General features: G+C 43.2%; 1 protein-coding gene across 5 annotated transcripts in view; it reads right to left on the reverse strand.

The window, feature by feature from the left end:
* Window positions 1-6,759: 6,759 nt before the first annotated feature.
* RANBP17 (RAN binding protein 17) overlaps window positions 6,760-27,981 on the reverse strand; it is a 347,331-nt gene continuing 326,109 nt past the window's right edge. For all 5 annotated transcript variants that reach the window (XM_004428530.3, XM_087429435.1, XM_087429434.1 and 2 more), the window contains 3 exons: window positions 11,442-11,540; window positions 9,404-9,531; window positions 6,760-7,184 (listed from right to left, as the gene is read on the reverse strand). In XM_004428530.3, the coding sequence (XP_004428587.2) occupies window positions 7,088-7,184; window positions 9,404-9,531; window positions 11,442-11,540 (324 nt within the window). In that variant the 3' untranslated portion in view covers window positions 6,760-7,087. The remainder of the gene's footprint in view (window positions 7,185-9,403; window positions 9,532-11,441; window positions 11,541-27,981) is intronic.

Raw genomic sequence — 27,981 nt, forward strand, 5'->3', positions numbered from 1 at the left:
CCAGGTGATTCTGATGCACGCTCAAATTTGGAAGCCAGTGTCCAGAATATTGTCCATTTGATCCAAGTTTTCAAATTCGTTGTTATAACATTGTGGGATGATTCTCTTGTAATTTGAGACTTTCATGTGAATCTGAGCTAACATTCTCTGCTCTTCATTCTCAGCGTTACTCAGTTGTGCCTTCTCTTGATCGTGTTTGCCGAAGGTTTGTTTATTTTATTGGTCTTAAAGAAGATACTTTTATTTCATTATCCTCTTATTTATGTCATCTCTTTCAGGAATGTTTTTATTTTTATTAATTAATTTCTTCTTTGTTTATTGAGGTGAAAATTTAGTTTATTTTTGTCAATCTTTTTTATTTTTTTAATGAATACATTTAAGGCCATAAATTTACCTCTAAGCACTTCTTTGGCCAAATATGTTTTGATGTGTATTTGGTGTTCCTAAGATTGTAATTTTTTGCTGTCCCTTCTTACCTGTTGTCAACTGAACAATGACAGAGAGAGATACACACACAGAGAAAGAGAGATTAGAAAATGAGAATTCTAAGAACTGGGGAGCTGGGTGCCAGGACTCCTTAGTCCAGAAAGCCTTCCCAGATGCAATGTATCCTCCTCTCTTCCCTGTGGAGAAGCTGGAGGAAGGGTGAAGCTCGTGGGGGCCTTGCTGGGAGTCACATAGGAGGGGGGCTTCAGGGATGAGAGGCAGGATGTTGGAATTTCCAACTGTCTGTGTGTAAAAGGCCTGGGTGCGTTCAGGCTTGCTCTGCCACTGACTTCCTGTGTGAATTGGGACTCAATTTCCCTGTCTATAAAATGGGGCAGAGATTTAATCAGGGCTCTTAAACATACTTGCGTCAGCAACCCAGTTTGAAAGATTGAGGAAAATATTATGGACTACTTCTACTGACAAAGACACAAACACGGAACTTGGCACATCTGCTCACCTGCCCACCCTCCATTCTTGGTTCACACACCCTAGTTAGGAGTCTCAGGGGGCCCTTCCAGCTCTCCTAATGGAAGGCTCTACAGACATCTGCCCAAATTTATTCACCCATTCATGAATTCATGTAACAAATATTTACTAAGCACCTGCTGGGATTTTCTGGATCATGTCCTAACTTTGGGCCTTGGTTTCCCCATCTGATAGTGGGAGTAATGCAGCTGGAGCTCTTCATCACTGCCTCTCCGACTGGGGAGGACTGGGGAGGAACCTTCCTGAGGAGGGCTGAAAGAGCCCAAGGCTCTCCCAGCTGGAGGAAGGCAAAGGCCACCTGGTGCTGTGTGCTGCGTGGGACCCCCACCACAGGTCCTGAGACTTAAAGGACAGTTGGCTCAGGGAAGTGAAGTCCCTTGCCCAGGGACATGCAGTTGGGAAGGACTGGGGTTGGGATTGGAACCCAGGACTGTCTTGACTACAAAGCCCATGCTTTTCTCTTTACTTCATCCCCCCATTTCTGCTCTGGGAGCAGGTAGTAAGGATTTGAAGTCGCAGGACCTAGTGGGGAGGGGAAAGGAGCCCTTTCCCCCAGTGGAGGGTCTGGGTGAAGGAGCCCAGAAGCAGAGGGGAGGGCTGGCCATGGTGGGGCTCACTTGTCTCCCCCACTGGCCAGGGAGTTCCTCCAGGGCAGAACAGTGTTGGCGGCATTTGAGTTCATATCTTGGGGCAGGGCCCAGGGCCTGGCCCACTGGAGGATCACCATCAAGAGTTTGTGGTATTAAACTGAACAGCACACAGCAAGGTCAGCCGAGGGGATAAGGAAGCGGGTCAGAAGTGTGTCCAGGAATTTGCGTGTCCTCAGTTCAGCATTCACCTCCCCCAGCTCTTCCCACTGCTGGCACCTTTGCATCCTTTAAGACCCAGGTCAGCATGGCCTGTCTGCCCATCCTCCAAAGCAGCCCCATCTCTCCTGGCATTCTCTATCCCTGTTTTTCATCATAGCACTCGTTGCCTTCGGAACCAATCTTATTTATTATCCTGCTCACCAGCTCTCTGAAGGCAGAGACTTTGTCTCATTCACTGCTTTATCTATGGTAGGTGAATGAAGGAAAGAACGAATGATTTCCAGGATCCTTGTGCTGAGTCAGACCCAGGCCCTGGCCTTGAGGAGGGCCCAGCCTAGCAGGGTGGCTGGCAGCAGCAGGAGGAAGCTGGCCACGAGGCTGGGGGTTAGACTAGACGGTGTAAGACAGGAAGGGGGAGCGGAGGAGAGCTGCCTTTCCCCGTGGGTGGGGCAGTGGAGGATGCAGAGGGGCAGGCAGCAGGGGCTGTGTGCAGGGTGGCAGGGATTGGCCAGTGCAGCAGGCCGGGGCGGGGGGGGCGGGGGGGGGGTGAGGGCAGGCCCTGAGGGCAAACTCATGGGGGGCCTTCTCAGGTGCCTCCAGACCTGAGCTCATGCCCTGGCTGTTTCCCTTCGCCCCTGAGCCATTTTTCCCATTTTGTGTTCTACAACTTTCCTTTCTTCCTGACAGACTTCTCTACTAAATTTGACTTCGTTTCAACATTTTTGTTGGGCAAATTACATTAAGATGGATGTTGCAGGTACCCTTTATGGTTTATTTATTGTGATACTGTTGGTATCTCACGCTTATAAATAACTTATGTTATAGCTTTTGTTTGTGGAAATGTAACTTACATATTTTATTACGCTTTCTGTAAACCTCAAAAAGAATCTTGTCAAGGAAGCGCTCTTATCAGCAATCCAAACTATGGGACGTAAAAACCGACACTAACATTATTTTTTAATATGCCGAGGAGGCAGGTTACTCTTGCTGTGGTTTGAAAGGTTTGCTGTCGTGGTAAACTTGCACCTCAATAAAACATTAAAAAGTCTCAAGAACGATTTTATAAAGTTCAGGGAGAAGGATGAATCGGTGGCAGAACCCATAGACACAACACACAAGGGGCCCAGGTATTGGACTGGCCTTTCTTTGGGAGTGCCTAGCCCCTCTAAGGGTCCCAGAGGGTTCCATATCCACCTCTCTGCCCACCTATCCCCAAAGCCCAGTCGTGAAGACCTAGCTTAAGGGATTATAGTGTGGAAAAAAACATGAGTTTTGGAGTCAGGCTGACCTGACTTTGAATCCTGGCTTGTCCACTTTTTAGCTATGTGGCCTCGGGTCAGTCTTTTAGTCTGTTTTCTCATCTCTAAAATGGGGATAATAATACTTACTTGACATTCTCATTGGGAAGCATTAAGTTTAAATAATACCAATTTGCATTGCTTAGTGGGTGCTCAATAAATGATAGTGGTTCTAATTATTTAATGTTCGTCTTGCAGCTTTTCCTTTCTTCCTTTCTCCTCTACCCTGCTCTTGTCTTCAGGTGCTTTTTTCCCTCCTTACCATAAGGGGCTGAGTTCTCTCAAATGCTGCCTCCTCTGGACTGCTGGCTGGGCCTCCATCTAGTAAGGCTCCCCTGTGCAGATATTTCACTTTCCCGTTTCTCTCACTGAACCTAGCCTGTTCTTTGTTCTCATGCTCAGCTCTCTGTGGTAGTTAACTAATTTAGTCACTGATCTCAGCTGATGGCTACATGCCAGGCCAGTTTTGCATGTTGAAAGGGGCCTCCAGTATCATAACCCAAAGGCACTTCTAGGTTGGCAGGGCCAATGGAAGGGAGTCCGGGGCCAAGAGGGCTTTTCTGGGCTGATTATGCAGTGCAGGGACCTTGTCCTCCCACATGCCCCCAGCCTAGAGAAGGCTGATTGGAAAGCACAGAAAAACAGAAACATCTAGAACACAAGGAGGATACAGCTTTCTCAGGTCAGGTTCTTAAGTCAGTCTAGAAGGCAAAAATTGAGCAAAGTCAAAATACCTTCAAACTGTTTCTTGCTCGAGTGTCAGCTGAAGCAGCTGCCTTGACTTAGAGCCCCACCCTGCATGAATGATCCATGTTTGCACACTAAAACCTCATTAGGATGAGGTGTGCTAGCAGTGGCCCGCACCGCCCATCTCATGCTCACTCTGGGCCATATGCTTGTTGAGTGGTAGGCCCTGTGAAACTGCCTGCACTATTTATTTTTTCCTGTTGCTGGATGTGAGTAAGTTGGATACACCTATGACCTGATTAGAGCATATAATAGACCCAACTAGTTCTCCTTCGTGCAGGGTCCCCAAGTTTGGGTGTGCCCTTGAATGCTTGCTTTATCCTTGGGATAAGATGTCCACATGGGCCTCCAGGTTTTTCTCAGGAGTCCCCACTATCCCTTATCAAGGCAGACTCTGGAAGGCTGTGTGTGTGTATGTGTGTGTGTGTTGGGGGGTGGGGCACAGTTCCAAATCAGGTTCCCATCGGTTGGAGGATGAGTGTGCAGTATAAAGTGCTCCTGAAACATCCCAGTTTTGCCACTCCCTTTTCATCCCTCAGACAGGGCACAGAATGGAACTTAGCCCTTCAAGGAAAATCAGGATTCCTTTTCAGGTTTCAATCTGTAGCCAAACTCAACCTCTCCAGCAAAGGGCAGATAGGAGAGTTGTGCCAGGCAGCTTTGAAAATGGCTCCTGATGATCCCTGCCTCCTGGTACCCAGGGCCTTGTGTAATCTCTCCCCTTGGGTGTGTGCTGGTCCTAGTGATTTACTTGTAATGAATAGAATACAGCAAAGGGATGAGATGTCCCTTCTGAGACTAGGTTATAAGAGGCTGTGACTTCCAGACTGCTGGACTCTCTCTGGCTCTTCTCTTTTGCTTGCTCTCATGAAGCAAGATGCCAAGTTGTGAGCTGCCCGATGAAGAGGCCCACTTGGCAAGGAACTGAGGCTCTCAGTCCCCCAATCTGTGAGGAACTGCCTCCTGCTAACAGCCATGCGGGTCGTAGAAGGCAGACCCTTCCCCGGTTGAGTCTTGTGATGACTGCAGCCTGTGAGACCCTGTGAAGCAGAGGACCTGGCTACGGATTCCTGACCCACAAGAACTGAGATCATCACTGTTGTTCTAAGCTACTACATTTTGGGGTAATTTAGTATGTAGCAATAGAGTTCTGGAAAACAAATGGAAATGGATATAAATATTACCTGGTTTTAATTCACCATTCTCATATGTAGGTCTTCCTTGGAAGAGACCAGGAATTGCTTTGAGGTGAGACAGATCTGGGTTCAAATCCTGACTGTGTGACCTGTGTAAGCTATGTACCACCTTTGAGCCTTAGTTTCCTCCTCTGAAAAGTGGGGATGATGCTGTCCACCTTCAAAGGGCTGTTGTGAGGACTAACGGAGAAAACGTATGTAAAGGGCGTGGCAGATGCTCAATAAATGTTTGCTGAGTCTGTTCTCCAGCCTGTGCGTGCGGCCTTGCAGGGTGCTCTGTAAATCCAGCACCACAAGCAGGCCCTGCTGAAGTCGGCAGTGGGGGCAGGGCTGACAAGTTCTCCTCTGAGAGCAGCTCTCCAAGGCCAAAGCTGACGGAGCCTTCCCTGGCTGGTGTGAAACCATGAGGTGGCCTTTGGCAGTGTGGCAAAGAAAACCGAGTGCACGTTGTTATTTTCTTGTGAGCATCTTAATGCAAATGACATGGTGCTTTTCGGTCCTAGACTTTTGTAAAGAAAACAGTGCCCGATGGGACAGGCCTTCTGGGGAGCGTTTCTGTGGGATGAACATGCAGTAATAAGCTCTTGAGAAACAGAAATTCTCAAGTCAGGCTTTTCCAAACAGTTATGTTTTATAAAGTTCAGAATTTGCCTTCTCAAGGAAAACTATATTTCCCATTGCTAATGAAATGTAATGTAAGGCCAAGGCTTACTTATCCATTAAATACCAGAAGTAACTCGATCTATAACACACTTTTCCCTGATTTCTTGGGTTCACACTTGGAAGACAAACATTTTGAGATAAAATTGGGTGATTTTGCTTTTATGTGACAAGCCTGTTGCAAAACTCAACTATTAAGAAACTATCAAGAAAACTATCAGCTTTCAAGAACCAGTACTCTGAGAAACGAGATTATAACAGGAGTCTGTGGATTGACTTCTTCTTCCACAGTAAGGCCAACCTTTCATGTCTTATCAGAAATAAAGGGCACAATATTTCTTACGAGCCTGAACCATGAAGACAGAGCAGTGAGATACAAAAGCCATCTGACAGTGGCAATCTCAAATTAATAGCCTGGTTATAGTCCATCACAGACTGTAAAGGCCTCCTTCTTGTCCTGGGTTTGGGTTAAGTTGCCATCCCCACAGTAATAAGAATTCTTGTGGAGGGATGGAAATCAGGATGTTCCTCATCCTCTGAAAATCTGAACTTTAGCACGTAGAACTGTTTGGGTGGCCCAAGAAGGCAGAGCTGCTTCGAATATATATTTTAATTAGACACCTTCAGCTTCTCTTAAAAATTAAATGGAGGCAGAAGGACTGGGTGCTGGCACCACCCAGAACTTCTTGCTGGGGCTACTGACTCCTTCTGAAGAAATATCTCTGCAGGCAGTAATTGCACAGCTTAATTCTTCTAGACTGAACCACTTCAGATTTATGCCAGTAAAAGCAAACGTTGTTTGTAAGTCATTTAATTGTGTTACTGTCTCTCAACTTTATCAGATGCTGCTGAGGCAGACAAGGCTGTGTGAGTCCTGTGGGATGTTTCAGAGAGCTCCCAGGCTCATTCTAAATGCCCACAGCTCAGAGTCCCTGATGCTGCTTCTTCCAGACTCATAACAAACTACTAATTTAATGGGTTCAAATGGTATTTGTCTCAATTAGGATCCATGTTGAAGGTTGCATCTCCAACAAATTCACAGCTTTGATTGCAGAACCATTAACTAGTACACACTTAGGTGCAAACCTAGTTTATTATGTTCTTTGGTTAAATATTGTTTCTACACCCCTTCAGAGCCTTATAAGAACAAAGATAATGATATTTTATAGAAAGACTGAAAACACATCTTTTGCTTTTTCAGAGCAAAGACTGAATTTACATTGTTTGCACAGTATTATAAATTCTTATAATTAGGCTAGACTTATAAAAAGGTAGGGCTTTTGTTGTTGTTGTTTGCTTTGAAAAAATAGATTCCCCTGGGCTAGCCAACATCATGGTGCTAGGACCCAGACCAACAAGTCTCTTGATAAGGGCTGCTCGGCACATGGTCAGAGAAGTCGGGTCAGCTCATCATGTCCAGACTGCTTGGTTCAGTGCTGCCATCACTGCGCAGGGCCTCTGCCACATCTCTTCTGAAGACGGATAGGTTCTGGGTGAATCTGTGGAAAGAGGAAAAAAGGGCCGAGGGCAGTGGCAAGGCCAAGGCTGTATGAACCTCTAGATGGTAAAGCCACTGAGGAGTTCAGGACCTTGGAGAGGGCCCTCTCTCTTGGCTGAGCTCCTTCCTCCCACTTTCACTGCCACCAGCACACCCCAGCACACCTCCCTACCTTCCCCTCCCGGAAAACAAGGGTTACCATAAAATACACTCTGACCATTTTGAGGGGTGCATTTTGTGGTTATACTATTTAAAAATTATTCTTAAGAGTCAAATTACACACAGATAGTAAGGAACATAAAGAAAAGAACTAAAGCTCATGTGCCAGGCACAGGGTTGAGTTTACATATACATTCATTTAATCATCACAAGTCTTCCCAAAAGTAGGTATTAGTATCCTCATTTTGCAGATGAGAAAGCTGAACTTGGTGATTCAAAAAGAGGGGGCACTGGGTTAGTTAACATACAAATCCTGGCTCCACCACATCTTAGTTGGGTGATCATGGATGAACACTTAACCTCTTGTCTTGGTGCCCAATATGAGTAGCTACCTTACAGGCAGAAAGTGAGAATTTATTAAGTCAAGTGAAACCATGCCTGTAAGTGCTCAACATCGTGCCTGGCACATGGAAAACACTCATTCCTTGCTGGCTAGTACTTTCTTTAAAGGAGAAGGCTGTCTGACACCATTTCACAGAGTGGCTTGGGAGGCGGTACCCAAATTCCCAAGCCTCAGGTGAAGCAATTTCCCCCCCTGAGGCATCTAGGGTTTCCTCATTCATTAAGTCTCTTCTCCTACTGGCTTTGGAGGTTCCCCCTTTTTGCCTGACAGAGGATCTTGGCATGGAACTAGCAGTCAAGGGAACATGTTCGTAGAGCCCATCCAACTTGGTCTTGTATTCCCACAGCTCAGGCTGGTGACTGCATGATACACTGTGGCTACTGGAATGACTGATGATGTGCATTTCAAATGGTGCAGCATTTCAATGCTACCACTTTTTTATAGAAGAATCGTGCAGCAGGTAGTTTTTTCCCCTGAAAACATTTTCTGTCTCTATCATTCATTATTGTCTGTCTCCTCCACTACAAGCTCCATGAGGGCAAAAACCTTGAACAATTAGTTTATCACTGGTATCCCCAATGCCTGGCACGTAGCATATTCTCAATAAAATTTTGTGAACTAAATGAACGAATGAATTCAGGCATAGCTGATAAGTTTGGGTTCCTCTCGTTTAGATCTCATTGGCAACCTACCCGTCTCTGTTCTTTTTTTTTTTTTAAATCCAGCAGCACATCTTTTTTTTCTTTTTTTTTTTGTGAGGAAGATCAGCCCTGAGCTAACATCCGTGCTAATCCTCCTCTTTTTGCTGAGGAAGACCGGCTCTGAGCTAACATCTATTGCCAATCCTCCTCCTTTTTTCTTCCCCAAAGCTCCAGTAGATAGTTGTATGTCATAGTTGCACATCCTTCTAGTTGCTGTATGTGGGACGCGGCCTCAGCATGGCCGGAGAAGTGGTACGTCGGTGCGCGCCCGGGATCCAAAGCTGGGCCGTCAGTAGCGGAGCTCGCGCACTTAACCGCTAAGCCACGGGGCCCGCCCTACCCGTCTCTGTTCTTGTAAAACCAGCTACTCTTAAAGGTCAGGTAGAAGAAGAAACTAATATTCCATGTGGGCCATATGTCTTAGGTACCATGCTTTACTACATGCTGTCATTTAAACATCACACCCAATTATCATCATCTCCATTTTGCTGGTGAGAAAACAGGATCAGAGAAGTTGACTGCCTTACTCACTGCCACACAGCCTATAAAGGGCAGAGATAAAATTTAAATTGGAGTCCATCTGACCTCAAAGCCTATGCTTGTTCAAATGCCAGGAAGCCTTTCCTTGTCCTTAGTAGGAGATCTGAGCTTTCCTTCTTTTGACCTTTTCAATTAGTTATTTTTCATATCTCTCCTGTTGGATTATAAACTGGTTGAGGGCAAAGGCTGCATTTTATTCATCTCTGCATCCCTGTATAGTACAAGCATGATGCTTGTAAGAAAGCAAATACCCAGTCATATTTATTGGATGGAACTAAACTGAGTCTAGGATTTCAAGGTTCATAGAAAAGCCACGTCAATCTGTGAGCTGTATTAATAAGCAAAATCCAGTTATTTTCCACAAACCTGGAATGTCCACCTCCCCTAGAGATGCTAAGTCTACTGAGCATTGCTCACCTGTCTCTGTTCTTGACGGACAGGTTCTGTTCCACTTCTTCCATCAGGTTCCTGAAGCACTGGGCGAGGAGCTCCTGCTTGGGGAGAGGCTGGCTGTTTATCAGACTTGCTCTCAGTTCACTGAAATACTGTTGGGAGAGACAACAAGTGTCAGAGCGCTGACTCCACACCTGGGCCGGAAGAAGGCTGTGGGGAAGGGGCTAGACCAGCTCCCATCTGCTCAGGGCTCCTAACTCTCAGAGGAGCTTTTGTTCAGGTCCACTTTGAACTTGAAGCCTTTTGAGAAAATGAAAACAGAGACAAGCCTAGGTATAAACTGTATTATCCCTTCTCATAAAAATCTCTTGCTATAATTGTTCTGTTGTCACTGAACAATTTAGGCTAATGGAGTTCTCACATCCTCTGTGGGGGACCGAGCACATGAAGGTCTTCCTCTCATCTCCACTAATCACAGGAAGGCTGAAGGAGGAAGAACCTCTTAGGCTAGAGGGGAAGAACTTAACGAAAAACGTCCAGGGAGTTCTTTGGGTGACTGAAGGCAAGGCCCAGGGTCCCCCTTCAGGCTTCATCATCTTCCATGGGTTTAGTGAATCACTCTTCAAACAACTCCAGGCTTTATTCCAAGTCCCTGTCCTCCTGGGTGAGGATGGGTCTGCTCTGCTGAGGTGGGGTGCTAGAGGGGCTTGCTTAGTTCTGGGAGAGCTTTCTGGTACTAAGAAAAATACCTGTCATACCTGGTCACAAAGAACCGCACAGCCCCTTTTCCTCTGCTGGGGTCTGTGGGCTTTTATACAAACATAAGCTTTTATGCTAAACACAGCTCCTAATCATCAGACACAGCCTAATTTCAGCACAAAGACAACATTTTGCCAGTCATGTGTTTATCCTTCCAAGCCCAAACAGCATGATATTTAATTTCCATCATACATTAAAACAGCTCACATCAAAAACACACATAATTAATATGTAGTCAGACTAATACTTAAATACTATATATCAGAGGCATTACACTTAAACCACAATGTCTTCCTGAACAAGATTGGGAATGCACAAAACTACTTATTTTTCGCTTTTATAATGATGCAGTGACTCACACCAAATAGAAAATTATTAGTTTTTCACCCCAAACCATGAAATATTGCCTCCATCAGTAAAGTATAATATTGTGATGTCATAAGCTTTTTCTAAACACTGAATTTGCCCTTATTCTCTCTCAATCATTTTAAAAGAACTGCTCTCTTTTATAGAGCTTGGATTTAAATCACAATAACACCGAGGGAAGATGAATGACAGTGCTATTGAATGTGGCTAAAATTGGATACTTCAGCACAGGTGAATGATGAGACAGCTCTTCTCTTTTTGATATATTTTCTTCTTCTATTAGTTTCCTTCCAAGGCTGGGATTTCAGTTTGAATTTTAATGTATGCGGCTGCCTCTAATCTCACTGTCTTTTTCCCCAGTACTATCTTATTGTATAGACAATTCATTCTCCTGAGCAGTAATGCACTGTTCCTACTGACTGCTGGGGAGACAGAAGTGGGTTCAAGAGGAAGCTGGAGAGCTTGGGAGGCAGCCCAGAGTGGCAAGTGCACTTAAGAATTAGAGACTTGTGGTCCCGGATGAAGGGTTCTGGCTCTGTGTTTGGCCGTGAGGGGCTGCTACTACCATCTAGGGCAGTGGGGATCCCAGACATAAAAGAAGGCCAAGGAAGGAGCAAAAAGGGTTGTTGCTCAGAATTCCCCTGGAATAGGGGGAGGGGAGTGAGGGTGAGCTTGAAGCACTGCTGAGCAAACACCAGTGCATGGGGTCTCTGGGTTCCAGAAGAGCTAGTCCTGAGGCCTCTGCTTAACTGAAGAAGATCTGAGGCCTTTGGGAAAGGGCCCTCTGAGGGAATATTGCCTTGCCCAAGGGTGCACAAGGTCCCAGCTCAAGCTCAGTTGTTTCCTCTGCCCTTCATTGTCACAGCTTGGCCTGATGTGTGGCTTTTTCCTGCTCCCAGTGACCGCCTCCTGTGGACCTTCCTGAAATCACACTCACCTTCTCATTGAGCAGGATGAGCCCCAAGAGAGGCCTGGATACTGACCACTGGTTCCGACAGTCTTCAAAGACAATGGTGTTCATGAGGACAGACATCATCTAGAAGACAGAGTCACATGAAGACACTGACGCCTTGGGCCAGAGATCCCCCCAATCCCAGGCCTTTTATGTGCTCCCCTTCTACCCCTACATCTTGCCAACAGCCATGAAGGCTCTTCCTGGACAAACAGCTTTGACTGTGAAAGCCTATAATGCTGCTTGTAAAAACTCTTAGCAAAGACTCTCAGCTCCCTGAGGAAGAGTTTCCACCACCAGAAGCCTTGGTGAGAACCTCCTGGGTGGGCAGAAGTCAGAGGTCACAGGGCCAAGAGGATCAGTCCTGCCTCTCAACCCTGATAGGCTTTCTTTGAGGCTCCGTCACCAGGCAAAAGCCCAGCTCACCTTCCTTTCTGCCTCTCATTTCACCAAAGAGGTCAGGCTATGGAGGGGCAACATTTCTCCATGACCCCTCTCAGAGAGAGGGAGGAATGGGGCACATTCCATGTAACCTAGGAACATCATGTTCCTGCTGGCTCAGGCTGTTAAAGGCTTTTCATTCGTTCTTCATTCATGAATTCACTCACTCACTCACTCACTTCACTCTTACATGTTTACTCATCCGTTCTCTTAAATTCAAAGTTTGCAGAACACCTAGGGAAGGTAAAAGAACACAAGCATTTACCACAACCTCTGTCCTTGAGGAACTAGAAGCTTCCTGGGGCAGACCACCCACCAGAGAGGTAACAGGAAATAGGGCTGGGCAAAGTGCTGTGGGCATGCAGTAGAGGGAGGGATGCCTTCGTGTCCTTGAAGAGAAGTCAGAGAAGACTCCACAGAGAAGGTAGGGTTCAAGAAGTTCATCATAAATGGGTTTTAAGCAGGGAAAGCAGCAAAAAAGGAGGTGGGGAATGAACACAGTGGGTTCTGCAATGGTAAGGAACTCAGTGTGGCAGGAGAGAAGAGAGGGAGTCCAGAAGCAAGACCCCAGTGCCAGGCTGGAAGACCATGCTGAAGAATCTGGACTTCATCCTGATGGCAGTGAGAACCAGTGACGGGTTTGCAGCAAAAGAGAGACATGCTCAGATTTGTACTTAAGAAAGATCCCTCTGGGGACATGTAGAATGTGTAGTGTGTAGGTGACATTAAAGAAGGGAGGCCAGAGATGAGGCTGCTGCAATCGTCCAGGCAAGTGGTGGTGAAGCAGGCGTCGGTCATCTATGTGGAGCTGGTGATACAGTTTCTGCTTCTTGGACTCTCTACCTCCCCCCTCTACCCTTCTGTTTCCATAGCTTCAAAGCTCCTTTCCCCAAAGGAGGGCTGGGGAAATGGTGATTATGTGGCAAAGGCTACCACACAAACCACCCCTGACTGGGCTTTGGTGACATTTGGTTTTGTCCTCTGGCATTTTTGCAATCCAATCTACTCTGTGATCTCAGGCAAGTTATGAAACCTCTCTCTCTGTGTCTCAGTTTCATTAGTTATAAAGAGCGAAATAATAATCCAGCACAAGGAAGCTCTGAGAATCAAATGATATGGTAGATATAAAAAGTGCTACAAAGAGTAAAAAGTGCTATAAACATTTAAGGTATATAATAACAACAGTAATGAGCTTCTTTGTAGCTCTAAACATCTGCCATTCCATACATCATCATCATAATGGTTAGGCTGATTGCAAATGAAATCTGCCAATTCCATATTTATTGTATGTCCAGTCTCTGGGGAGAGACTAGGGCTTAAGCCTGCCATGTTGAACACCATTTGCAGATCACATGTTGCCATGTACAATCTAACAAGCCACCCAAAGTCATAGAGCCACAAATTAAATTGACAAGCAAGACTAACAGATCCACGGAGACAGTCTAAAATATTATGGGCTTCACAATCTGAAGGCAGAATGGATATTTTAATAGAAAAGATTAAAGTTAGAGGCACCAAACTCCTCTAGTAACTGACAAAGCATCCTGAAGTGATGTGCCAATTACTTTATACGGTTCTCCCGTGGATTCATTTGTCTGAATGCATGTATTTATGTCTGTAATAAGTAAGGGGATGTTTGAATAAAATATTTTTCTAAAAATAAAGTTGGCTAAAATGGATGATTTTTTTTCTTTTTTACTCTTTTGGAAAAATGGAAATTAGTGAGCAAATCTGCTCAAGTGGTATTGACATGGCCGCTCATTTCCAGAGTTCTTTTTTCTAATAATCCTAGAGGGTATGGGGGAAACAGTTCAACCAATGTGGCAAAATCCTCTGGAGAAGAGCCCCCCATATGGAAGAATACTGGGTGAAATGCTTAATCCTGTTCCAGGTAATGTGAAATCTTTGGTGGGAGGCTCTCTGTAGTTAATGACATGCACAAGTGAAGACTGAAAGGAGAGAGCCCTTGGCAACTCTGTACCAGCCCACCCCAGCCTCCACTGAATCTCAAAGGAATGCTGCGTGAGTGCGGCCTCCACTCCCCCAACTTGTGCTCACTTCCCATACTGTTACAGGGAGGACTGGAATGGCCATTTCAAATTTGCCCAACCCCGGCTACATTTTCCAAAGTCTATGTCCAAAAACACACACGTTATCCACTGTATTCTCCTAAGCAGCTATTCTGCCAAACCAGGGAAGGGACCACTTGGGAAGGGGAGTCACGTGGCTTGGTGCACTTAGGAAAACCACACTCCACACTGCCTCAGGTGCTTCTTCCTTCTCCTTCCTCCTTCCCATAGGCTTTGGCATGAGTTTGTAGGAAATTTCTCTCAATGAAGTGAAGCCAACATGGCGTGGTAGGGACAGGCTTTGGAGCCAGTCAGAACTGAGGCCAAATTTGGCCCTGCCACTTACCTAACTTGGGTCGCTGGGCAAGTCATTTCACTTCTCTGAGCCTTTATTTCCTTACATATAAAGTGGGGGATTATAACGCCTACTTTGCAGGGCTGCCATGAGGACTGACTTCTATCATAGGCACTCAATGATTACTAGTGTTCCTTTCTCCAACTATGGTTACTCTCCCTGGCCTGAGTCAGTGGAATCTTATGGGTCAAGGAAGCACCTATTTCACGTCCTGATTAGGTACAGATAAATGAGATTATAGTCTCTTCACAATTATCTAACTTCATTGAGAGTTGCAGTAAAAAAAATAAATAACCTAAAATAGGAAATAGTCCAAAAAAGCATCCTTATTTGGTCTGGCACGTATATTAGTATGGATTTTGAATGATAGTGTTTCTGTTGTTCTGAAAACTTGTAATCTTCCAAATATAACACAAAGCTACTCTACAAATATCTGACCTAGAAAAATAAGACAAAGCAATATCATGTTATCTGGATCTCTGTTTACTCCTCAGCTCCTCTCCTATGCTTCTACCCTAAAATCTGATGTAAAGCACAAGCACAAATCCAAGTGGACTTCTCTACTCAATATGCTGGGTCACACTGTCCCTGCAGTAAGGTGGGAACTACATGCTCTTACTTCAGATGCTTCCTGTTCTATCTCCTGCTGACACAGAATAAACAAACATGTGGTTTGTGTTGGATGCTTTACTGCTAGATAGTGAGAATGTACTCTTTCTAAGGAAGTTGGAGGCTCAACGGGTCTAGAAGCTAGGTAGAGCTGGATGGCTGGAGATATGTGGCTTGAGTGAGTCTAGGGTGATGACTGCAATTGGGCAGGGTAGGGAGACTAGTCTGCAAACTGCTGGGGTAGTGGGACCACAAGGGACTTTTCTCTGTATCCCTAGTGCCTAGAATGGCATCTGGCACACATCAGAGGCTTAGGAAATAGTTACTGAATGAAATAATGAATACATAAATGAAGAAATGAATGAAGGGGAAAGGATGAGTGAAATATGAAGAACTAAAGTATAAAGAACTAAAGAGCTGAAAGGGGACTGTACAGAAAACAGAAGTTCTGGTCTCAATCTATGGCTAAAACCTGAAATAGGTAAATATCTAAACTAATACATTGTTCATTTCCAAGGATCTTGCTTTTGTGTGCAGAGCCTGAGAATTCTTCTAAGCCACTGTTGTCCCTCTAGCCAGCAGCTCCCAGGGAGAGCCCTTGTAGGGGCTTTCAGGTTACAAAGGCCAAAGGCTGAGACACCATCTTTTCTAATGACAAGTACTTCCACGTAAGAGTAAGCTGTGCCGGGTGAGTTTTATCATTGCCCAACAATAACAGCTATCATTTATGGAGGGCCTTTTGGGTGCTCAGCACTCTTTTAGGCACTGCATACACTGTCTCTAACCCTCAGCTAACCGTGAAGTAGATATTCTCTCCATTTCATAGACTAAGGATCTGAGGTCCTGAGCAAGTAGGTGACTTGCTCAAGGTGTCACAGCTATCAGCTACCAAGATGTGAAGTGGAACTAGGATATGTGCACAGGTCTGCCTGAGTTCAGAGGCCGTGCCTGGGCCATCATGCCAGCCTGCTGCTTGCCACCCTCAGGCAGTCTGTGAGTGAGGACCAAGACCACCAGCAGTGGTGATCGAGGCAGTGTGTCTGGCTCCCACTGTAGACTTCTGGAGGACTGGGGGTGCGAGAGGAAAGGCTTGTTTCTGGGCATGGCTCATTCTTCCACCTTCAGTGGGCCTCCCAGATAAGCTGCCCACATGCATCACCTCTGTGCAGCCACTCTGCCACCTGCTGAAGAGTCAGGCAGCCACTGAAATCCCTGGGATTAGAATCCAGGGCAGCGGTTCCTGGAGAGTTTACAGCAGACCTTCTTGCCTCCCACCTACAGCTTTTATAAATATGGTTAATATATTTTCAGATTCTCAAGATAAACAACAGTTGACATAATTAACAGATTGTCTCTAGAAAATGGTCCACTAAACATTTTCCTAAAAATAATGGTTTTCCTCCCACCAAAAGTACCATGTACACAACAATTTAAATTAACATCATAGAAAACATTAGTAAATTAAGCTATTTCCTTTGAGTTATAATATTCCCTATAAAATGAACACTTTTCATTGTTAATGTTCTTTAAGCATACTGAAGAATATAACTAAAGAATATTCCACAAAGTTCTAAGAAATAGGAAAAAAAATTCAAACTCCTCCCTTTTGTTCCCCATCTGTAAGAAAGACAAAAATAGCATCTGAAGTGATGATACGAACCCTGATCCTACAGGGATCAAATCCTCAATATATTTAGGGAACTTCAGCTCTTCCCTCTCTATCCCAGCCTCTTTATTCAGGGTTATATTATATTTTAGTTATACTGCAACTCTGTTGTCTGTTGATCAGGGAAGTGGAAAATGGGAATGAGACAAGAGTAATCTGTCTTGTCTGAAAGGTGGTGGAAGGAGGGCCTGAGAAGGAGGCTCTGGTTTAGACAAAGGAAGGAGAGACCAAAGAAAAGGTGAGAGACCAAAGCATCCCTGTGCCTAGATCTAGATGGCGGTGGGGGGAGGAGGACAACACAAGGATGGTCAGGGCTGTGCCCAAGAGGGTATGTCTGCAGAGTGGGGCTCCTTAACTGTTAGGTGGGAGGCCTTAATGGGAAGAGGGGTAGGATACAAAATTATCTGTCCTCTGGTCAAACTAGATGGTCCTTGATTTTGATACAGTGAGTTGGTGATGTTTTGAGGAACAACCAATAATAAATGCACCAAACAATCAAGAGCTGCTTCTGAGTCTCAGGAATCCTTTGGCATACGTAATTGGCCTTTCAGAAGGCCAGTGAGAGAGAAGGGGGAAGACTGGCCTAGCAACAATAATAAAAACAACAAAACAAGAACAGGATTGCCTGGATAGAGCAGTACGATCTGAAAAACCAGAGAAACTTCTACTCAACTCCATAGCAATTTCTCCAGAGCCCCATGCCCGGGCTGAAGACCTAGGATTTGGGAGAATCTGAATGCTGCTGAAGGAGGAAAAGCTTCCAGATTTTCAGTGCTCGTAGAAGGGAGTTGCCGTCATTACCAAGCGGTGTTCCTGAGGCCATGTGCACAGCAGATATTGAAATGTGATCCTCCTCAAATTAGATACTAGTCATCTTTAGGGAAAAGGAATCAATTGTTTTCTTCGTCTGCTGTCTACTGATGTGATATTAGTGGAATGTTATGAAAAATGAAAGTAATGCACAAATAAGCATATATTGCCCTGCCTGGATTAACTAAGCCCCACTAAGTTATATTAACCTTTTAAATATCTGTACATATTAAGCACATTCCTAAGTTCTTATAGTGTCTTTGCAGCCTCATAATAGAAGCAAGTATTTAGCACTTTAAATTAAAAAAAAAAAATCAAACGAAATGCAAGATGAGGTGAGCCTTTTTTTAAAGAAACACGACCGCAATCAATTATGGGTGACCCATTCTCCTCTGGAAAATCATTTGGGAGTCCTGCCTCTTGGCCTCTGCACAATGCTTTGCTCAAAAGAAAAAAAAAGCTTCTTACCAATAAAGGCACTGTGAGACTGGTTAACTCAGCTGGCTTTGGTCATATATTAGCACTGCGTATTTCCACATCTAACCCAACAGCACCCTCCTCCTCCACCCCCTCCTTGCAGCAAGTTAAGGGATGCTTTTTCTCCAAGTGATAAATTGCCTAGAATATTTAAAAACCCTTCCATCCACTGTAAAATCTAAGGAAATACACAACCTAGTTCTGCTGTTGTTTCAATTTTCTCCATTACCAACATTACCCCTAGTTCTCAAAACATTCATTTTAATCACAGTTTATTGGGGAAAGAATTACCTGCCATGTCTCCTAGCTTATAAGAAAGAAGATAAAGTTGGAATGAAACTTCAGGATTAATTAATTGAGAGTACTGCACGTAATGTGTCTATTCTGAATGTTACAGCGCACATCACAATGAAAACAGTTTTATTTTCCATGGTTGAAATAAATTATAATAAATAATTCATTTCAATGGTAGAGATGTACTGGAGAGCAACAGCAACAAAATTGACTACACTACACTGTGTGTCTCATTCTTGAATCTTCATTATCCATTTGAAACTTTTTACGAGTAGTAAATCATATTTCAAGTGGCTGCAGATCTCATAAAGCAGCTTGCTGCATTAAAATAAAACCAGAAAACCTGGGGCACTGGAAGGCTGCAGGGTTTGCCACTCAGCACTATTTGAGAAACTCTTGCTCACTCTTCTCTTGCCAACATCAAACAGACCACTTTTTAGTTTGATGGAAAAATTAAGCATCACTTGTCAAAAACATCATCTAAACTTCCTCTGGGTAGGAATGTTGGGAAAATCTGTATGTAGAGGAATAGCTTTCAACTCCAAAGCCATTTTCCTCTAATTTTTATTCAAGTGACACTGCTATTTCTAGTTTATGGTACTGCCCGAATGACTGCCACACAGGTTCTAGAACCTCACCAGCCTCTGGGGGTCCCCAAATTAGCAAACGTGTATAAGCTCAAGAGAGACTAACAGAGGCATATTGTGCTATGATTCTGTCTAAAAAGACCAGCCTATCTTCACAGGATAGGTCATACTTAACTTGAATCTTAAAAGATGCATATAGCATCACTAGGGAAGAAGGACATATTAGGAAGAAGAAATAAAATGAGAAAAGGCACAGGAAACAGGGCTTGGCATGTTTGAAGAACAATTAGACCCTGTACAAGAGGCTTTTGAGAGAGACCTTCTTTTGAGTGGAAAGGAGTAGGGCTGAGGGTGAGGAGAAGACTGGGCTGAGTCCAGGTTATAAAAGGCCTTTCATGTCATGCTAAGTGCAGAAATGAGTTTGGACCAGTACATAAAGGGTGGCCTTCAAAGGATTTTTAAATAATGATGAGCTCTGTGATTCAGAACAATGACTGATGGGGGACTGGAGAATGGCAATGATGGGTAGGTACTGGAGGCAAGGCAACACATTTAGATACTACTGCAAAAGTTCAACGGAGAAATGATGAGGGCCTTGGCAAGGCTGTGGTAGCAGAGACAGAGAGAAATGGTCAGAATCCTTGACTGCATACCCCATTTTCTTTCTAGTCAATGAAATCTTTCCAAGAAATATAACCTGACACTGAAACTGCAAATAAATTAAGAGCTTTAAGAACATGGCCTCAAATTCAAGACTGCGAATGGAGGGAAGGGGTTGGATGTTAGACTGCCCCAGCAGTGCTACATGTAGTGGGGAGGTGGCTGCTGTCTAGCAGATCAACAGTCCAACAATGAACTCGGGGGGATAAAGAGCAGTGAAATGAACCCCAATCAGTGTACATAATATGACAGAGACGACTACAAGCGCATGTTTATATTACATATTCAGCGATAAAGTAAACTCTGAGCCATTCAAAATCAAGGAAGGGAGTGGGAAACAGCATGCTACTTTATTGAACAGTCATCACAACATTTCCCAATGAATATCGTATTTCACAACAGAACAACATAAGGCATAATGGCACAAAGGCATCTCACGCAGTCATCAAAGCAAAGTGCAATGAATATTGTATTTCATAATAAATATATCATCCCTACAGTAGAAGGTTCAAAGTTTCATTGCCTTTCATCTGTCACTACATTCCCCCTGATTTCCTGAAGGGATTTGGTTAGATGTTCCTAAAAATCTTCATAACCAACAGTGGAGGATTATTTTACTTATCATGTTCAAAATGATTACGTGCGGGGAGAGAAAAGTATTTCGTGGAGAATTCATGGGGCCCTCAGAAGCATTTTACATTAAAGATTAGTCTAGAGTTTACGTTCAAACCACAGAGGACAGCATGCTACCTTTCAGATTTGAGGGGTTTTATTTATAGTTGTCTAAATGGCTTACAGAGTGCTGGCCAAGAGGCTGGGGAGATGATTCAAAGATGTTACTGAGATTTGGACGCTCTTTTGCCCCAATAATTACACAGAGATCCTAAGGAATGATAGCGACTAAAAGTGCTGGGAATAGAACCTTATTCCTTGATTTATTCAGACATTTATTGACCACCTACCTCGTGCCAGGCTTTGTGTCAGACCTTGGGGATATACAGACAACAAAGGCACAGTCCCAGCCCTCAAAGAGCTGACAGTCAAGTAGGGGAGGAGATATATAGTATATGAACAATGACAACACAGTACAGCCAAATGCCACCAATAGAAGCCTGCACAGGAGGCTTCGAGAGACCAGAGGAAGCTGATTAACTCTGCCTAGGGGTGGGAGAAAGGCAAGGAAGGCTTTGCAGGTGACATTTGGATCTATTGTAGAGAATAAGCCAAGTCTGACAGGTAGTCAGGTAGGAAGAAGGGCAAGCAGGTGCAAAGGTTTGGAGAAGTGTTTGGGGAATGACAAGCAGTTCTGGGGGACTGGAGAGGGTATGTGGGGAGTGGTTGTGGCACATGAGTCTGATTAGGTAGACAAGGGCCAGATCTTGTGAAGGTCCTAGTAATGTGTGCTTGAGAACATGAACCTTATCCTACAGGAAATGGGGTACAATTCAAGTTGAAGGAATCTCTCTGGCAGTGATGTAGAAGGGCAAATTGCCGGTATAACCATTCCCTGGAGGGTCTGAGCCTTTAGGAAGCCTGGGCCATCTGTCTTCTCCCAAGAAGATGCAGCTTTTTTCCTGTTCAAGGATTGGGAGGCCACATATCCAGAAGGTTACCTGCTTGGCTCCTGTGCCCCAGTCAGGATGTATCTCAGCTTCTGCCTTGCTGGCTCTGTTGCCAGTATTCTGAGAAATGGCACTGCCATTACTTCCCTTGGCCCACAGCACATAACTTAAAAGTGTGCCCTGTCAGGAATGGTTCTCTTTGTCAGGAAGCTTTTATTGATGTTGAACCTTCCTTTTCCCTTTCTTAATGTTATCCCATTATGCCAATACTCCATTGTGCCATGCTAAGTAATTCCCTTTCCTCCTTGGCATTTACATCTTCCAAGTATTTATAGACTTATCAAATGCCCCATTTAGTTGTCAGTTAGGCAGGCTATACATATTTAGCTTCTTTAATCTGGCCCTATAAGCCAACCCTTCCATTCTCCTAAATCACTTGAGTTACTTTCCTCCAGATTTCTGTCAATTTGTTTTCAGCCTCTCTGTAATGTAGGGGGCTCGGGATAAAGACGGGGTTGGGGAGGGAGGGCTTGCTCCCTCTGTGGGATAGGAGTACATTATTTGCCTAGGGTGGAACTTCTCCCTTAAAGTGTAGACTCCAAAACAGGTCAGGCCTCTGGAAGGGCTATGAATTCCTCTTGTTATCTACTAGATTTCTTTCACCTGCACACGTTTCAAGTCAAGAATATTCTATTATTAGCTCTTATTATGTGCTAAGTGCACATATACATATTGAGTACCTACTGTGTGTTGGGTACTGTGCTAGGGACTTCTCCTTCCTTCTTTTTCCCTCTCTCTTCATTTCTCACACTTATTCATTGCTCAAAGAATTACTGAGCTCCTACTATGTGTCAGGCAAGGTGGTATAGAATTGAATAAAGTGTGGTCCCTGTGGCCTTAAGGAGCTCACATAGCCTAAGTATTTATTAATCTCTTATTGCCCACCCATCAAGTTGTTTTCTTCCAATCTTAAGGGTCTCAGAGAAATCATCCCTAAATGCACTTAACTCTAATTGATGCTTTTAGTTCTCCAAGTGGAACTTCTTTATCCCATTTAAAATAAGATGCAACATTAAGTATAGGCATTAACACAGATCTTTGCTTAGGATTTTCCTTCTGGTGGGTCTCTTTGAGGCCTAAGAGATTTCTCTTCAGGACTTATACTTTTCTTTGCTGTCCTTCTTGGCAGTTTATTTCATGTTCTTTGTTCATAAGACCTCAACTAAGTATGCACTTGAATATTTTTCTTTTCCATGGTACCAATGTTCCAAGTTATGGGGTAGGCTGAGGGACTGATGGAATGGGAGATCTCTAAGGCAGTGAGTTCTGGTGAAAGTCTTGGAGAGTCTGAGCATGAGACACAGAAGAGAGTACTTCAGCCACCTGATCCTGGGGGTCAGTTCAAGTAAGGTACAGAATTCCCCTGGTTTAGGTGCTGTTATGCTTAAAGAGGTGAAGTAACTATTCCAAGAACATAGTTAGGAAGTAGCATAAGTGGTATTCAAAGCCAGGTATATTGACTGCAAAATCTCTCTGCTCTGATTGTTGTAAAGTAGAAAGTCCTTAACAAATACAGATAATTTGTAATTAAACAATTTTGAAAGGAGGATGGAATTTCATCAGTCTGAAAGCACTTTGTCTACATTTTCCTAAGCATGACAAGGGATACAGAATTAACACGCAAGAGTTCTTTTCTGTTGCAAAGCATATAAAGCAGCATTAACTCATGACAGGTCAGAGGATTAGGGAATTGTTGCCTTGTGATCAGACTGAAATCAAATAAGACGTCTTCCTTAACATACTATAAAAGCTCAAAGCTGTATCAGTGGCTACTGCTGGTTAAACTTTCCAAGAGTTAAGATAAAGATGAATTCACATCTCCAGCACACTAATATACTTTGGGAAAATTTCACATAATTTACCTTTCAAGTATGTGAAAAACCCGTAATAACTGTAAAATGAATAAATCATGCCATCATTAAGCCAACTCTCACTTTGTACTGTGTCATTCTTTCAAGAAACTCAAAGAGTTTCTCATACCATGCACAATGCCACTCACAGAAATGAAGGCAGGAGAAATCCTGTCATTTATCCTGCTGTCTCCCTTGGACAGGGATGAATGGATAAGAAGAAATGTCAGGAAGGAAGAGTAGGTTAAGGCCCTGGGAAGTCTTGGTACGGTGAAAACTGTGTAAGATCTAGAGATAAGAAAGCCTTAGTTATATTCTAGGCACTGCTATTTACTGGCTGTGTGACTCTGGCCAAGTTATTTTGTCTCTCTGAACCTCTGCATACGTTTCCCACACAGGTACTGTGGGATTAAATTTGTTGATGTACCTATACTCCCAGGTTAAAAAGTATCCATGTTGGCGCTATGTACCCATTAGCGTTGTTGTGAGATTCAGAAGAGACATTAAGTATGAAGACATTATATAAATGGAAAGAGTTATGAAGTTCATTTTCATTCTTGCCATTGCAAGGCGATGCCTGGAGTATGCAGGAAGAATAAATGAGAAAAGTCAGTTTGGGGCCAAGAATCAAATCCACACCACACCATGCCTCCACCCAGTCCAATAAATGTTTGTGACCCTGAGAATGCCTGTCACAGAAAGAACTCTAAGGAAGGCAGAACACACGGCTGGGAGTAGAAAGACCCAAGTAATCTGGCTGAAGTCATGGCCTTCACAATCAAATCATCTTGCGAAATGAAGTCTTGGGCTTGGGATTTCCTGGAAAGGATACTTTTCACATTTATACATATGAACAGCAGGATGTGGACAGGGATAGTGACATAAAAAAGTGACTGGCACCTGTACATTGTTTTTAAAAGTGAAGGCTAATTTTACAGATTTATTGACTACCTTCTCTGTGTTGGGTGAGTCTATACTCATTAGTTCATTTTGTCCTCACAACTTCCCTGAGTCAAGAATCTTTTGGCTGTGAGGACAGCAACTACTGCAGACAAAACTAAACTTAGGTCCAAAAGGGGTGACTTGAGTACCCCTAGACTAGGCAGTGCAGTCAGCCTCTCAAGGGCTTGGAACCAGGGACAAGAAGGCTGGCAGGATCTTTCTCAGTCACTCTCTCTGTGGGGCTGCCTGGTCTCTCACTGAGATCCTCTCAGCATGTCTGCTTTTTTCTCTCACTGTAGACTGGCTACTTCTCAGCATATGGCAGGGAATGGCTGCTCCATGGTTCTTGACTCTTCAAGTCTTCAATTCAGGTGAAGGCTAGAGAATGACCAACATCTTTTAGATGCGTTTCTAAATCCAGGGAAGAAGAATAACTGAGCCAGCCTGGGTCAAGTATTTGCCTCTTATCCAATTAGCTCTCAAAGAAAGGGGTCTTCAGCTCAATCAAGGATTTATGAATGAATGAATGTTGTGTGTCTCCCCTGCCTTACCCTCCATCCCCACTAATCCTGTTTCTAGGCCATTTAAAAGTTGTATTGTATAGTGGTTAAAAGCACAGGTTCTACTACTTATTAGCAGTATGATATTGGGTGAGTTACCTAACTTCTTAGAGCCACAGTTACATTATTTTGATTATAAAATGGAGATAAAAATATCTGCCTCACAGAGTAGTGAGACAAATAGAAATATATATATATATATCTACATATACATATATATGTAAAGCACTAGCTCACAAGCCTAGCATATGATAATTATTTCTACTTCTTTTCCATCATAATCATTCATTATCATAGTTCTCTGTTTGAATCTAAGATTGTCCTTCCATAGTGACCTCCTGGGTCCTTGCAACCCTGCAGGAAATAAGGTTTCTGTTACAGGATGGAGGAATAGTCTAGACCTTCAAAAAGGAGACGTGAAGGTTCTTCTACTTTGGAGTGGTAGGGTAAGGAAACATTCCTAACTCAATCTTTTCTGGTCAAGGTAGTCAGCGTCCTTGTGATACCCATACAAATTTAGGATCCTTCTGGTGAGCCCTGGGCTGGCTTGGATGTGACGCAGGAAGATGATCTCAGTTGTCACCTTCACATGTCACAGAAACACTGCTCAGAGTAGAAAGATTGCACTTGTGTTAAAACTTGGGAGTGCAAATGAAATCCCAAATAACTTCAGTTTGTGAAATGTGGATAAACGCTGCTACCTGTGCTGTATTAGCATAAAAAGACAGATGTCGTCCACAGTGCTTTCTTTTTCTGAGAATTATTTAAAAAACAAAAACAAAAACCACTGAGAGTCAGCAGACAAAACTGTCCCTTTAGAACACAGACTGTTATGGGGCCGGCCCCGTGGCTTAGCGGTTGAGTGCGCGCGCTCCGCTGCTGGCGGCCCGGGGTTCGGATCCCGGGCGCTCGCCGGCGCGCTGCTTCTCCAGCCATGCTGAGGCCGCGTCCCACGTGCAGCGGCTGGAAGGATGTGCAGCTATGACATACAACTATCTACTGGGGCTTTGGGGGAAAAAATAAATAAATAAAAAAGTTTTTAGAACACAGACTGTTAAACACTTTCCCCGAGTTGGTGTCAATATTTAATCTATGGATTAGAAATTTTGCTTGCAGAGGCTTTAAAAAAGGATACATTTAGTGAACTCTTTTTATCCTTAATTTACAATGTTAGCCAATTATGCCAATCACTATTAAAGAAGAGGCTAAAAACCATCTTGTTTGCCATTTGCCACACTGGGTGAGAGATTGTTATAAGGCATGCCTAATTATCATTGGGCTAAACTTGTGTAAAACTCTGCCTTTTTTCCTTATGAAATGTTCTCTATCTGCTTTACACAAGTGTGAAGGAAAAGGTATGGGCATTGTTCATTTTTTACAATTTCTTTGCTATTCTGAAAACATTTGCTGTAGACTAATAGCAAAACTGACTGTGCTAAACTGTAGATAAAGAATAATGACAGACTGCAGTCCCTTTAATTCACAGAGAAAACACTTGGAGCCCCTGGGAATGCCAAATCAAGCTACTGGCACCCAGTGACTTTATGTTAAGTCACAAAGTACATCATATCTTTCAGTTTAAACACAAAGGCTAATGGACATATGACTTATTTATTTCAAATTCTTCTTTATGAAGAGCTGGCTCTTTTTTTTAGCTGCTTGGAAAACATCATAATTCCCCTATTCTATAAACATACAAATACAATTGTAAAATGACATCATTCTGTTTTCATTTAATTACCCCTGAAATGCTTTCTATTTAATATTCATTACTCAAAAGCTAATTTAAAAGAGAAAGAGATGCGACTTATTCAAAAAGATGTACTGTCATTCACAGCAATAGTTATCTAATATACAGAAGTTAATAAAGCAGATTAATCTACAAGTCCCTTTAAGCCATTCTTGAGTTTTGAACAACTGCCTCTTTGACCTTTCACCTTCACGCTGTGCACCAGTAGCAGGTGCCAGCTGTACAGAAATTATGGCTGCGCATTTGAACGCAAAATCTTTTCTTACTTTGCTTCTGACCAGCAGCTGACCCTGTAGGAGTGATTGTTTCTGGTGCCGGCCTAAAGGCTACATAAACCAGTAGCAGATAAACAAAAGGCTACATATACCAGCTGCCTTGCCTAAGGGTACCATCCTAGGCTGACACCTCCACTCCTTCTCCAGCATCCCAAATTGCTCCTTGTCTGTTTCCATACATGCATTTCATCCTTGTTATTTTGTGTGAGGGGTGCGCATAGGAGAAAACCCCCCAAAATAACAAAAAAACCCCATCCCTTCCCTCGAACTTGACTTTTGAGTATTCCATGTCAAACTGTGCCATTATCATGCTAATATAGGCCTGATTTAGCAACTTTAATAAGAGGCTAAACCCTCTTGTAATTAGATAATAAAATTTTATTATGTATTTTAATATTAAAAGTCTTAAAATCAAACTCTTCAAATCATACACTGGTACAGAACTAAGGTACTTAAATATCATAGCCTCAGAAAATGGGGCGGAAAAAGCACATTGTGGCTAATTTTTCCTTCTCAGAAATGTAAACATGGAATTCCTATGTGGTGGCAGTGAGAGCTCCGACACTCTTAATTACGTGCAGGGAAGAATGGGTCTATTCAAGTATGAAGCACACTGTACCATTTCCAGCAACAGCATGAGATGGCTTTGACAGTTATTTCTTGGATACAAATTACACAAGTATAAAAGCAATCCCCATAATGATTAAATGCAGTTATGTACATAGGAGAATACCAGTGCAAATGGTAACATATTTAAATGGTTTTCCTTCATTAAAAAAATTATATATGATATTAAACCATCAATCACTGCTGAGGCACAGGAGTTTAAATGTATTGTCACTGGTTGAAATAAATGACTTGGAGACTGATTCTGCCTCACTCAATATGGTGTCTTTGCTGTTGCTTAGTCACCCAACTCTCTGCTGGTTTGGGCTACATCTGGTGGATTCCATCCCTTTCAATTAATAAGGCAAGTTATGCTATCAATGGATTACATCTTTAAACTGTGCTTAGAGGTAGAAAAACACATGTTCTAGTGGAAAAAAAAAACCCCTCTCTGTTCTGTTAATCATTTGCACCAATATTTGAAGTATTTATTTCTTTCTTCATCTATGTTTAGAATGAAATTTTCTTGTGGAATTTCAGCAGGGCTATTATATAGTATATAATGATATAATCTTATCTTAGCATTACCATTTAGTCTATTATGTAGTAGTCTATGACCATGCTAGATTTGATACCTGTCACTGCCTGCAGATTGTACTTGTGAAAGTTAATTTTTTTTGGTTTGTTTTGCAGACATTCATTGACCATCACAAGGTGTCAGGCTCTGCTAGGTGCTGGGACAAGTATCAAGAGGGAGGTGGATCTTTGGGGGGAAAAAAGGTACTGTGTAAAGATAGGTATTATGGTTATAACACAAATTTGATGATTTATAAATTAAGAATAGGTTTCTATTTTAACTGGTTTTTCTGTTTTAGAATACCATTTTTTGTTACAGTTGAAATAGTCATTCAACAAATATTTCTATAACAAAAATGAAATCAAAATGGCAAAG

Source organism: Ceratotherium simum, chromosome 4, assembly GCF_057802395.1.
Source record: "Ceratotherium simum simum isolate JZ-2026a chromosome 4, ASM5780239v1, whole genome shotgun sequence".
In the NCBI taxonomy this organism is placed as follows: domain Eukaryota; kingdom Metazoa; phylum Chordata; class Mammalia; order Perissodactyla; family Rhinocerotidae; genus Ceratotherium; species Ceratotherium simum.